We start from the raw sequence: 13,205 nt of genomic DNA on the forward strand, positions 1-13,205 counted from the left end.
ACAAGAGCTAGTTCCAGGACAGGCTCCAAAACCACAGAGAAACCCTGTCTCGAAAACAAACAAACAAACAAAAAAATGTTCTCTAAGTGACGAATAAAATAGATGATTATGATCAAATTTCTTTGGGGGAAATTGGGACACTAATTTCCCAAGAGAAGGAAGGGACATAGATCTCTCCATCTTCCTCTTTCTTAAGGCCTTTCTTCCGAGTTGCAAACTAAGGCAGCAAGAGAGGCCTGCTTAGCTCTTCTTTCATCTCTCCCTCAAAAAGCAGAGAGAGTCTTTGGTCTCTGCTGGAAGGAAATTCAATGTAAGAATCTTCTGGTTGGGCAGAGATCTGTTCTGTTTCTGAATCATAACAGCTGAAGGAAACAGGGAACTCGTTGATGCCTATGACAGAAAAATCCCAGGCGAATACAGCCTGTAGACCCAATGGGATACTGGTACTTACAAGCTATGCTTGGCAATCCCTTTCTCCCTCTTTGAGTCTACGCTCCTGTTTTGTTTTCAAATTTGATCTCTTTTCTTGTGGAGGCGAAGCAGTTAATCAGAAACTCTAGCATCATCGTAGGCCACCTGTTCCAGCTCCAGAAGAAAGGTAAAGCCTGTATTTCTTATTGTTCCAACCAGTTTCCCGGGTTTGGATCTTACGGTCCAGCTTGAGTATGTACCCCCTTCTGAACCAACCACCAGAGTGCCAGCGAGCCTAGAGCCCAGGCATGGCAGCATCACACATGATAGACTATAAGGAGTGGGAGCAGGGCGAGTAATTTCCCAAATGGGAGAAAATTGGCGACAATTTATAAAAGAAATAGAAAAATATGCTAGACATGCCTTCCCTCTCTCACCGCCCCTTTCTCCTCCCTGGCCCCAATAAAAGATATTTAGATTCTTCAATAACTACATTATGCAGTCAGCATGGGTATTTTGGGTATTCCATGGATGAAACATCAGGTGTCCACTAGAGTTGTGTGAATACGAACAACACACACACACACACATACACACACACACACACACACACACACACACATGTTTAGCAGTGACTAAGGTACATGTGGCTCTAAAGCATGGACATCAGTCATAGTTTTGTTTGTTGAGAAATCTAGATTCTAGGTGTAAGCCATTGCCTCCAAAGGAACCTAAAGAGCAGCAGCTATCACACCATCTTGTCGGTGAAAAGACCTAAGCAACCAAGAAGTTTGTTGAAAGTATCTGAGGTGGTGAGAGGGCCCTGCACAGGGCGCCCTTTGGAAATGGCTTGAGAACTTGAGGGCTGATTTCACCACAGAGAGATTAGGGAATCCATCTGGTGTAGAAAGAAGAAACAGTAACTACAGGAATGGAGCTGAAGAGAATAAAGATGCTTAGAAAATGATAGGTAAAGCTGGACCTTAGTTTTGGTGAGGGGAGATGAAGGGGAGGGAGAGAGGGGGAAACAGGATGAATGTGACTCCTGTGGACAGTGGTTGAAGACAGCTCCCATTCCAGGGAGATGATCCCCTTCTGAGCTCTGAATTTTGAGTGCAGGAGAGGAGCGGCATAATTGGACAAACGAGAAAATATCCAGGCCCCTGTGAGTTTTTAGGTGGGGAGGTTGGATTTCTTACTCTACTTTACATGCTTAAGATGCTTTGGAAGGTTTTTGCAACTGGGTCATTGAATAGCATAGGTAGTTACTTCTGTAAACAGGCTAGCTACTTTCGTCTTCATGAAGGGTCTTTCAGAAAGGAGGCCATTTTCCACCATCTTATTTCCCCTCTCTGTTACTGAAGAGAAGCCAAGCCAAGCCAGCTCTTATAGAAGACTTCCAACACAGGACAAATGCTTTCTGTCTTTCTGTCTCAGGTTTACAGCAAGACCATTCATGACTCAGAACCGAGAAGATAACAAGGCACGGTTATTGGAGTCTCCTGTTTGCGCTTCTATTTTCTTCAGTCATTAAGTGGGGTTAGAATCAAGAATTAGGACCTTCTTTCTCTGCCAACTGAAAACATAAGTGACTTGTTGACACACAGTTCTTGCTCCCATATACTTTCAGAGTAACAGGAAATCTTGGCCAAGTAGCCCCTGAAAGGAGCTGGTGGCCTATGCTCTGGCCTCAGTTGAATGCAGACTCCATGTCTGTCACGCCGTGCCCCGAAGGACATCATAAATCATTTATAATTTATAAGGAGCCCGGCCAATCCTCTGCTACACCCTGCGAGCTGCTGGTGTCTGTCCACACACTGTGGGCTCCCTTCTCTACTTCATACAGAGCCTTTTTCACATGATCCATAGGACTAAAGTGGAAAGTTTCCCCCTTAGCCTGGCCCAGCCAAAGTGGAAAGGCTAGAGGAGACAGAACACCCTTGTTTCTTGAGGCTGTGCCATGAGCCTCGCTTGCTTTCTCCTTGACTGGAAAATGAAAAGGGACAGAAAACAAGACTAGGACCAGGAAAAGACTGTTTTCTCTTTAAATCATACTTTCAACAAAATGTACGTATATTTTGAGTGGCAGTAACCAGTGTGTCACCACTGGAAACATAACATCGAGCACAACAGTTTGGTTTTTGTTGAGATGACTGGGGAAAGGGAATGGGCAGGCGCAAGCTGTTCACCAGGGGCTTCAGGTGAGATGACCCTTGATCATAACATGAAGGCCGTGACAGGGTGCACTGAACTAGGGAGTGGAATCCCGATGAAGACAGGGTACTACTGAGCTAAGCAGTCTCTGGGGGGAAGCATCAGGTATGGAAGTCTGTGTAGTTGGACATTCCCAGGATCACGGCAGAGACCCATACTAGGAAGCTGAGATGCTATCCAAAGAGAGATGAGCAGTCTCTGTATGTCCTTGAAAGACCAGTTTTTAAAAAAAAAATACTGGAAAATAATAGGAGATCTGCAAAATCAGGAAAGTCACAGGTAATGTTTCTTTCACACCCAAGAGAGAATGAGAAGGTGTGCTATTGTGATCAGGGTGGAAATGTCAAAATATTAATTTACCCAGGGCGGAAAGTGACACAAATTGTGTATTTGTTTGATCTTGGCGTCGTGAGTCGCTTGTGCTTTTGCAATCAGGATAAAAGAGAGCGCTCGAGGCCCATTTGTTAACCGAACTGGCATCAGTGCTTTTCATGGATAGACTTGGGAACTGTATCCAATATCCTGCTCCCCTCATCTCCTGGCAATGTGCGGTTATGATATAGTTGTGGGACTACCAACCCTCCTACCCACACACACACACACACACACACACACACACACACACTGTATTTTCCTTCTTATACACATTAGTGTGATCTTCAATCCCCAAGTCCCTGGTGTGGTCCTGGGAGCTAGACCTCTGGTGATTTCAGTGGTCTCTCTTGCTCCTGGTAAGCACTGTGGAACAGAGTCTTACTTCCCTCTGTTCACACGTGGCTTCCTACAGTCCAGTGACAACTAGGGCTTGGGTTTGAGTCACATGCAGAAGTCACAGGGAGAGAGATCTGGGGGCTACCTGGGAAATTTCTCCTTAAAGATAAGGCTCATGCAGAGCTGAATGGGCCTCAGAGGCATATATTTTTGCCTCCAATAATTGAAAAGCAGGCGAACAAGCATCAGGAACATTCCCATGATGCTCCTGCCCTATGTGGCATGCTGAACTAAAATGACCTCTCAAGTCCGTTCCAATGTAAAACCCCTCAGAGTCCATGAAAAACGTCCAGTGGACCGGCTCCGCAAACACACAGACACTGTATAAACACAAGGCAAATATTTTAAAAGGTGAAGAATAAGATTCTTGTACTTCAGGGAGAGCAGGGCTTGGCATTTTGTGTCCAACAACATACCTTCCATACCCAGCAGCCTGAAGCTTGCCCACATTGGCCCTCACACAGTTATCTACATTATGTGTTTAAAATGCTCTCAGCCAAAGACCAAGCAAACAGCGAATGGTATTTTCCTATCAGGGCCCGTTTATGAGGCAGAGAAAAAGAACAGAACTGTTGGTTTTGATTGCTGGTAGGAGCCGGCACGGAGCTTCACGGAATTCATGGGAAGAAATGGGAAGAATTTTTGTTATACAAGGAAGAAAGAAAGGAGACTGACTTGTTTAAGCCAAGGTTTAACTTAGAATTAAACCAACAAAAACTCAAAACTCAGACTAAAGAGTGGACTGGGATCTGCAGTAGAAAAGCCCATGTGTGAGTGAGTTATGTTCTAGTCTCTCAGACGAAGAAAGAAAATTCTTAGTAAATAATAAAGGTCTTTAAAGATCTACAAGACAGGAATTTTGGAGTGGCCTTCATTGTTGACACAGAATCCCACAGTATTTGATTTAGTGACCACTGACTGAGTCTTGCCTCTCATTTTATAGATGATAGATTAGAAGCCCAAAACTTGATGTAGGCCACCCAGCATCACTTGACTTGTTGCCAGTGTTCTGGGACCAGCACCCGGGACTCCTGAAAAATCACGTGACGTTTAAGGCAATGTTACAGAAGTGGTAGTTGTTGAAAAGTTCTGTTTCCTATTAGCAAGGGGTGGCCGGGCAGAAGGTAGGCGGTGCAAGTGGCTGTGTCTTGGATTGACAGTGAGTTGGGGTGGTTTGATTGTGAAGAATCTGGCACCTGGTAGTTGCTGCGGCCTTGGGGTGTTAGTCTTTGGACCTCTCTTCTCTCCCTCGAGGAGAGTCTAAACATACTGACACTTGACTTAAAGAACAGTGCTCTTTAATGAATTCCCAGAAAAGAACTCATCTGTGCCACACCTAGTTAACCTGGTTCACTGCAATCACCAGCCTTTCTGTGAGCTGTGGATACTGGTTTCTGGAATTGAGAGTGGAGACCAGGGCTGGAGATGGGAAGGAAGATGTGTCTCCACTAGAACAATAAATGGGTTCTTTGTCATCTTTTTTCTTTCTTTCAACCATTCACTCATTCATTCGTTTTCTTCTTTGTTTATGTCTCTATTCCAAAAAGCTGACAACTTAGAACAAAGAGCACATATACTATGCATAGAATGAAACTTGAGTTCAAGTTGTATAAAGGAGAAAATATGAAATGTCGCTTGAGGTCTGCGTTAAGTATCAAGTTTCACTCTGACTTTTCTAGTAACCAGGATTTAAAAAAGCAGCACACAATTCCTAGTTATAAAGAAAGGGGGAACCCCTATTTCTTCAAAAGAGGCTAAGTACTGCTATTCTAAGAGCTCTTGCCTTCAGTAGACACTCATAGAAGACATTCGTGTAGTCAACCAAGGTCAATGTCTACCGTTCATCCTCTTCCACCTACTGGGCCCTCAAGTGGGAAGTGCAGCTGGTAGCTACTAGAATTCAGATATGCAGGCTCAGTGCCACGGAGGTCCTGCCTTCAGCTCCGAAGCGCCATCCTAAGTGATATCAGAAATACAGATTCCTTCCAAAGGAAGAAAGAATCAGTGTAGAGATTCCCTTCCCTTGACTTGGTTCAAAAAACTCCCCGTTCTTAATTCCCTTCTTCATCCTCCCTAAGGTTTGTCAAGGGATGTACCAGAACGTCTAGAGTGTATGACTGAAGAAAGGAAAATTTACAGAGATCCATTGTGTTAAACTTTTGAGTTGATGGTGTGAAAGGGGGAAAAAAAACAAAATAAATAAACATCAAACAAGAAACCAGTAAACGTTATCCCTTCTTAACAGGATTCAGATAAAATGTTTACAGGAACATTGTGGGTTATTTATGATTTGGGGCTTTTTGTTTTGTGTTGTATTTGTTTGTTGTGTAGATTTTTTTGGCATTAAGAACTAATTTAGGAGGGCTAGAGAGACGTCTCAATGGTTAAGAGCATTACTGCTCTTCCAGAGGACCCAGGTTTAATTCCCATACACACAGTAGCTTACAACTTTTGTCTATAACTCCAGTCCCAGAGGATCCAACACCTTCTTCTGGCTCTTCAGGCATCTGTATACATAAAATAAATAATAATTAAAAAATTAAATTGTAATTTTAAAAAAGAACTAATTTAGGTATGGTGAGATGGCTTAGCAGATGGCTGAAAGACACCTGCCACAACACGTGATGAACTGAATTGAATTCCTGGGACCCATATGGCAGAACTGACTCGCGAAAGTGTCCCCTGACATCTACATATACACGCGTAGCCTGTGTGGAGGTATATGCAGTCACAAATTAATGAATTGATTGATTGATGTAATTTTAAAGGCTTTTGAAAAGAACTAACATTAAATCTTCTGAAAATCCCCACACTTATCTGGCTTTCCAGCCTTCATGCTTCTGTTCTTCTCTTTTTACCGTGTGTTTTCATTCTACCAGACACTGTTAAGTAGGGATATTGTCATACAAGTCTATATTGTATATTCTTCTCATGCCTGCTACCATCTCCTTTCCCACCAGTCCCTCTTCCTATTAATCCCCTTTCCCGTCGACAGCCTCACTTCTATACATACACACCTTTTATACACATGCGTAGACCGTGCGTGTGTGTATACATGAACATTATCTATACGTACATGGTCTATGCATGTGTATAAAATCCAGGAATCACTTGTGCTGAAAACACAGAGATGAAATCACTTCATATGACTCTCTCCTGTTGCACACTTGGATATCTCACTGCAAAGGCCTGTGTCGGCATGCATTTCAGAAAGCACTATTATCAGAGAAAAAACGCCGAGTGGCCTCTGTGCTCCGTAGCCGGTATACGGTAAAATGTCTGGGTTCCTTTTCAGACATGATCATCCTGGCCAGATACAGTGACAGGGCCTCAGTCATGCATGGACTCCTTGTGTCCTTGCTGTGCTAACAGTACTGTGTAGACAAGTGTTCTCGGTGGGCATAAAACCAAACGGGCTTTGAAACTTCATGTGGACAGAATAACGGTGCTTAAGTACTTTGAATACTGTTGATAATTTTGCTAAGCAATGACTTGATTCTTTCTTGTGCTTATTCTTTTTCAGTGTTAGAGAGGAAGATCTCCACCAGACAGAGTAGAGAGGAGCTGATAAGAAGGGGCCTGCTTAAAGAACTGCCTGATCAAGGTGAGAAAAATCCATCTTACATTTAAACTAATGGATTCTTCATTCTTTGCTTTGTTATTTTCTTTCGGGATTTAAAGTGACCATGGTCACTGTCAGATAAAGCAGCCAGGAGTGTATGCCTGGAATCTTGCCTCGACCTGGGATGTCTCTGTGGGTGGCCAAGAACCTGAGGTGTTATGGAAACCTGAGGTGTTATGGTGACTTTTCTGGTCAATCCTTCTCCAGAGGTTGCTTTATTAACTCTGTGCTCTTCAGGCTGCCGCGCCAGTAGCTGGAGATACAGGTCACGATGCTTGCCTGCCTCCTTCCCCTGCAACCTCAAGCTTTACTCTTCTAATCAAGATAAACCCCATCGATTGAGCGAGTTCAGTTTGAGTTTGTTCGCGCCTTGCTTGTTTCTAAACTCTGCCAATAAAAGAGATAGCAGCAGCTTCATCCCTTGTGCTGTCTGAGAGACTCACCCGTGTTCACAGATCAATAAAGCGTGCCTGGATGACTCAGTCTGCCTTATGCTTTCTCCCAAGAAATCTGTTCCTCTTGTGTTTCTCTTAATCTTCTTGCCTCTCACCTTGTTAAGGACAATTCTCTCCAGGAGTTTTCTGTTTGTTTGTTTCATTTTGTTTTTCTCTTTCCTTCCCTGTTCCCTGTTACCTCTATCCTGTGAAGGAGGGACGTTGATTAGAAAAGACAAGTATTGTGTAGAAATTAAGACTGACCCCCGAAGAAGAGACCTGCACTGGTTATTTTGCCAAATAAATAAGTCCATAATATTTTCTTTGCTCCTACCACTGTTAAAACTAAGGAGTATTTTGCTACAATGCTGGTGATTTATCTCATTCTTCTCCTCATTCCCCCAAGTTTCCTGGGGAATTATTATTATTGAGACTTTATGGGAAGAAATGAAATAATATTGATTTGGAATTTAAATAATAATACTTCCCTCTCTATAGCTTGATAGAAGATAGATAAATGATAGATAGATAGATGATAGATAGATAGATAGATAGATAGATAGATAGATAGATAGATAGATAGATAGATGTTAGGTAGATAGATGATAAGGTAGTTGATAGATGCTTGATAGAAGATAGATAAATGATAGATAGATAGATGATAGATAGATAGATAGATAGATAGATAGATAGATAGATAGATAGATAGATAGATCATATATGTTCCTTATAAAGAATATAACAGTTTGAGGCATACATTGTATATTAGTTAAAATGTCATGTTTTTTCCAATACCAGAATAATCCCAGTGTGCAGCTAAGAATTGCATAGCTGCTTCAAAAGGAGTGAGGAAAATCTAAATGGAATAATATTATTTTGATTGAGCAAGCCATCACAATTCTAGAAATTTTCCTCCCATTTCTGACTTGTAAAATTTTTCCCACTCATCTTTGCCAATGACCTTTTTGTATTTTTCAATATGCTATTTCCTTGAAGTTATTTGTTTCCTGCCTCGGAGCTTTAAAAATGAAAAGTGCTCACACTTCCCCTTCCTAGCAGGAGGCATACATGAGGTAGGCATGCAGGAGGTAGGCATGCAGGAGGTAGGCATGCAGGAGGTAGGTATGTAGAAGGTAGGCATGCATGCAGGAGGTAGGCATGTGGGAAGGTAGGCATGCAGGAGGTAGGCATGCAGGAAGGTAGGCATGCAGGAAGTAGGCATGCAGGAGGAGGCATGCAAGAGGTAGGCATGCAGGAGGTAGACATGCAGTAGGTAGACATGCAGGAGGTAGACATGCAGGAGGTAGACATGCAGGAGGTAGGCATGCAGAAGGTAGGCATGTGGGGAGGTAGGCATGCTTGCAGGTAGGCATGCGGGGAGGTAGGCATGCAGGAGTAGGCATGCATGGAGGAGGTAGGCATGCGGGAGGTAGGCATGCATGCAGGAGATAGGCATGCAGAATGAGCAACTTAACCCTGTTCAATCAGCTTTATGGAGTGACGCATTCATTTGTTCAGTATCCCGTATTTGAAAATGTTTTAAAGAAAGGAAAGGGGAGCTGGAGGGATTGCTCATCAGTTATGAGTGCTTACTGCTCTTGCAGAGGATATGAATTTCATTCCCAGCACTCTCATTAAAGGCTCACAACTGCCTGTAACTGCATCTCCAGGAACTCTGATGCCCTCTTCTGGTTTTTATGCATGCAAGTGCACATGTCTGCATGTAGATACACACATGCACAGAATTGAAAATTAAAAATAAAATCTCATTAAAAAGAAAAGGGGGAAATCATGGTTGAAACTTGTTATTAGAATTGATGGTAGAGCTTACAGGCCAGATGCATTTCCAAACTCAGAGTTTTGGTGGAGACTGCTAGTTGGTTGAATTTTACTTTGTACTTTGGCACGGTTTTCATCTAAAATACCAGAATTGCTAATGGTCGAAAGTGCCCAAGGATGCCCATTGGAAATCTCCCAGTTTTTAGCCAAGTGCTAGAAAAAGTAGTTTTCTATTTTCTCATTTTAGCTGCCACCTTCCCCCAAAACAATTACCTTGAGAATCCTGTCTGAGAGACTGGATGCTGCCGTTCTCTGACAGCCTCCCTCCGTCAGTGAAGACGCACTCATGGCCTCTGTCTCCTTGGTATCACTGAAACTCCTGACAGGGCATGTCAGCGATGAGCTTCGTTCTGTGGCCCAAATAGACCCCTGAAGTCCCTGCAGCTGCCATAGCTGTGACCTCACCCCACCCTGTCCTGTACCCTCCCTCTTGACTGTGATTATTACTTCTTCCAGATTGTGTTTTTCCACACCAAGCTTAGCTTCAAGCTGAAAGTTCACCAAATGACCTCTGAGAAGTTCTCACACATGCTCTAGTCCACGTTCAGTCCACGTGGACGACCTTGCCTTCATCTTTTCTCGAGGCATGCAAGTGTCTCACCTGCTTGCCTGACATCCTGGTGCCATATATTCTAGTGTGATTCTCCCTCCCCCGAAGAATCACTTTTTTTTGCCACACACGATCTTCTCCGTGTAATGGTTTCCCTGCTTTTACTTTGAGCTGGATGTGATTTGGTGAGTTCCCCTTCCTCTGCAGGCACAATCTCTTCTAGTGTTTCTCACCTGTCCCTAGAGCCTAGGCCTGACTCAGCACCATCTTCTCTGACTGGGCTTATATTTTGCTGGCATTGTTTCCTATACCAGGGACTGAGTTTATTTTAATTCCGAGAAAACTTCCTTAGCACAGATTTCTATGAAAGCTTTCAAGATATAGATGCCACTCACTTTAATATCCTTAGTTGGCTTTATAAACTTCATATTTCCTACGAATCCTCTTTTCTCTGCCACTGTCTTTCCATGCACTGTTTTTATTTCAGGACTCAGTGTAGGTACCTTTCCACGTGACTTTCTTCTGCTGTGCATACTATTGTGGTAATATTCAAGGTTTTCTATAGTTTTTTTTTCCAAATAAGTTTTTGAAAAATAAATTTTTTAACCTAATAAAAATATGATCACTTAAAGTAGCATTAAGTTATTGTTGATATGACTTTAGGACTCTACTAACTATAATCAGAAATCCCAAATAAAATCTTTATCTGCATTCTTTTAAAAGTAAGGATTTATGTATAAAGAAGTGAAATTTTTTTGCTGGTCATTTTACAATACTTTTGCTTTGTCAGTGTATTGTATGTTCCTTATTCCTCTTTTGAAAACTAGTTGCTTCAAGTCCAATGTTTTATCTGCTAGTATCGACCTTGTGAAGATTCATTTATAATGGTATTGCCTTGTTATTGCCTGTTTTACTTTTCTATAGGAATCAGAATAAAGGTTCTTAGAATCCACAGGACTTAGTGGCAATCCCATTTCGTTTTCAACATGGCATCATTCCTATTTACTTTATCTATGGAAATGTCATGGTCTTTTTTTTTTCTCATTTTGACAAAAAGGCCTGTGAATTTTATGGAAAAAAAAACAGCGAAAATTTGAGAAATAATTTTTTTTCAAGACGGGTTTTTCTGTCTAGCTCTAACTGTCCTGGAATTCACATTATAGACCAAGCTAGCCTCACACTTAGCGATCAACCTGTCTCTGCCTCCCAAGTGATGGAATTAAAGGCATGAATGAGCCACCACTGCCCAGCTATGATCTCTATTTTTTAATGACTGCCAAGAAATTAATATTAAAAACTGTATAGAAATGACTCTGTTAATATATTTCTTCAAATTAGTTTGAAATCAAAACTTGGATTCCTTAATTTTTCTTTTTATGGTGGTAGCAGTCTCCTAAATATTTCTATGCATGGGAATAATTACTGGGGTAATTTCTCCAAACACCACTGAATTCTGAAAAATCCTTGAATTTTAAACACCTTCAGGACTTACAGCAGTCCAGGAGATAAAATTAGTCTTTATGATTCAGAATATGTGCGGAATTCTACTTGAAGCAGTAAATTTTTTAGAATTCTTCTCTAACTTGTTTTCTGATGTGTATTTTTTAAGCTATAATTAGCTTTTATTCTTTTCATAATGAAGAAAGTTTTTAAAAAAAAAATGAAATTAGCCTTAAAGCCATCTTTTCCCTGAACAAAGGTCACAGTTGATTGCTCTGTAGAGTGTAGACATGTTCTAACATGCCCACAATTAAACGCCGTTGTGTAGAACGTGGACACTGTCTGACGTGCTCCGCAGATGCTGGGGCCTGGGACTGGTCCATCATCCCACCCGCTGTCTGTACGTGTAAGTGCATTTCATGTTATTTGTATATTTGCATTCACCTCATGGTTTTGACATGTTACAATGTTTGTTCCATTTTTCAGATCATTCCTTCATTCAGTTTCTGGATGCCAAAGAAACCCTAACTGTTTCCTTCAACCAAACCTAAACACAAGGACAGAGGAACGCTGCTGGTCTGGGGTACTGTGTGATTTAAGACACTAGGCAGTACCTAGTGTCTTAAAATGGCACAGGAATCTCCCTTCATTGTTGCTTTCCCTCGAAACCAAAGATTTTCTACCTCTTGCCTTTTAAAGAAATTTGCTGGGGAAACGTGGTGATTTGGTTCCCGGGGACAGAAACAGGAACCCAGACCCTGCAGTCCTAGTCACCGGGGAAAATGACTTTTGAAGAAAGCCATCAAGTTAGACATCGAGGTGTTTCTTTCCGATTTTAGATGGAGATGTAACAGTTAACTTTGAAAATTCAAACGGGCACATGATACACATCGGAGAGGAATCTACCCAAGAGGAGAATGTAGGGAAACCCGAAGAAGGGGATGGCCCTGTGAGTGAGAAAACACCACCTCGGGAGGAAAAGGCAGAAGATAAGACAGGTAAAATAAAGAGAATCCCCTGTTATCTCCTGGAGCGCAGCCCAGCAGCCCAGTGTGGAGAACTAGAGAGAGCCTGCAGAGAGGAGGAGGCTTGCAAACTGGGAGAAGAGAGGAAAGGAAGCTAGGAAGGAGAGACAGGTGGCCTCCTCGGGTGGACACATCTGTTTGTAACTATGCTATCTGCTTTGTTACAAACACATCTGTCTGTAACTATGCTTTTGTGTTAATAAGGAGAGCTAATTAATGGTACTGACCGCAAGGACTGGACCCTTCAGGCTTTACATTTACCTGGAAATAACCTTTTCATAACTTTCTCTCAAGGTGGAAGACACAAGCAGTCAGAATGTTGTTTTCCCCTGTATCTGGTCCACGTGAGCTGCTCAACCTCTCTCAATCTAGACTCGCTCTCTGGCAGCAGGAAGTAACTGATGCACCCGTCCACCCCAGTATTTTAAGGGCTAGACATTTCTAAACTACGCCAAGGAGGAGTTCCCTAAGGAGCCATAATTTCAATGCCACTTCCTCTGCTCTGTGATTTACATGTGTGCTTGGGAGTTTCAGAATATACCATAGGCAATTATGCTGGTTCTCCCAGGATTCTCTTTAAAAAAACTCCCATTTCTTGAGTGTGCTCGGAATCAGATACTGTAAATACATGTCTAATGGGGTCCCCCAGAATGTTCATGAATATGGAATGGCGGATCCATCACAACGCCACACAAGCCTTATACTTACAGAAACCCTGAGCTGATGAAACCTTTGTAACGTAGAATATTCATTAGCTTATACAAAACCCAACTTCTCCTCTTTCCAAAACTACATATTCTCAAAAGAATATGTTGACTCCTTCATTCACTAAACTACTGGAGCCCGGTGTTATGCAGAAGGCTCTAGACCATGCCAGGAACTGAGATGGAGAGGCCCCA

General features: G+C 42.3%; 1 protein-coding gene across 6 annotated transcripts in view; it reads left to right on the forward strand.

Moving 5' to 3' along the window:
* Window positions 1-13,205, forward strand: part of Phactr2 (phosphatase and actin regulator 2) — a 272,398-nt gene that overhangs the window by 198,319 nt on the left and 60,874 nt on the right. For 5 of the 6 annotated variants that reach the window (XM_026786170.1, XM_026786171.1, XM_026786174.1 and 2 more), the window contains exons 3-4: window positions 6,920-7,000; window positions 12,121-12,279. In XM_026786170.1, coding sequence (XP_026641971.1) covers window positions 6,920-7,000; window positions 12,121-12,279 — 240 coding nt within the window. The remainder of the gene's footprint in view (window positions 1-6,919; window positions 7,001-12,120; window positions 12,280-13,205) is intronic. The other variant, XM_026786175.1, reaches the window with a different exon arrangement.

Source organism: Microtus ochrogaster, linkage group LG4, assembly GCF_000317375.1.
Source record: "Microtus ochrogaster isolate Prairie Vole_2 linkage group LG4, MicOch1.0, whole genome shotgun sequence".
NCBI lineage: Eukaryota > Metazoa > Chordata > Mammalia > Rodentia > Cricetidae > Microtus > Microtus ochrogaster.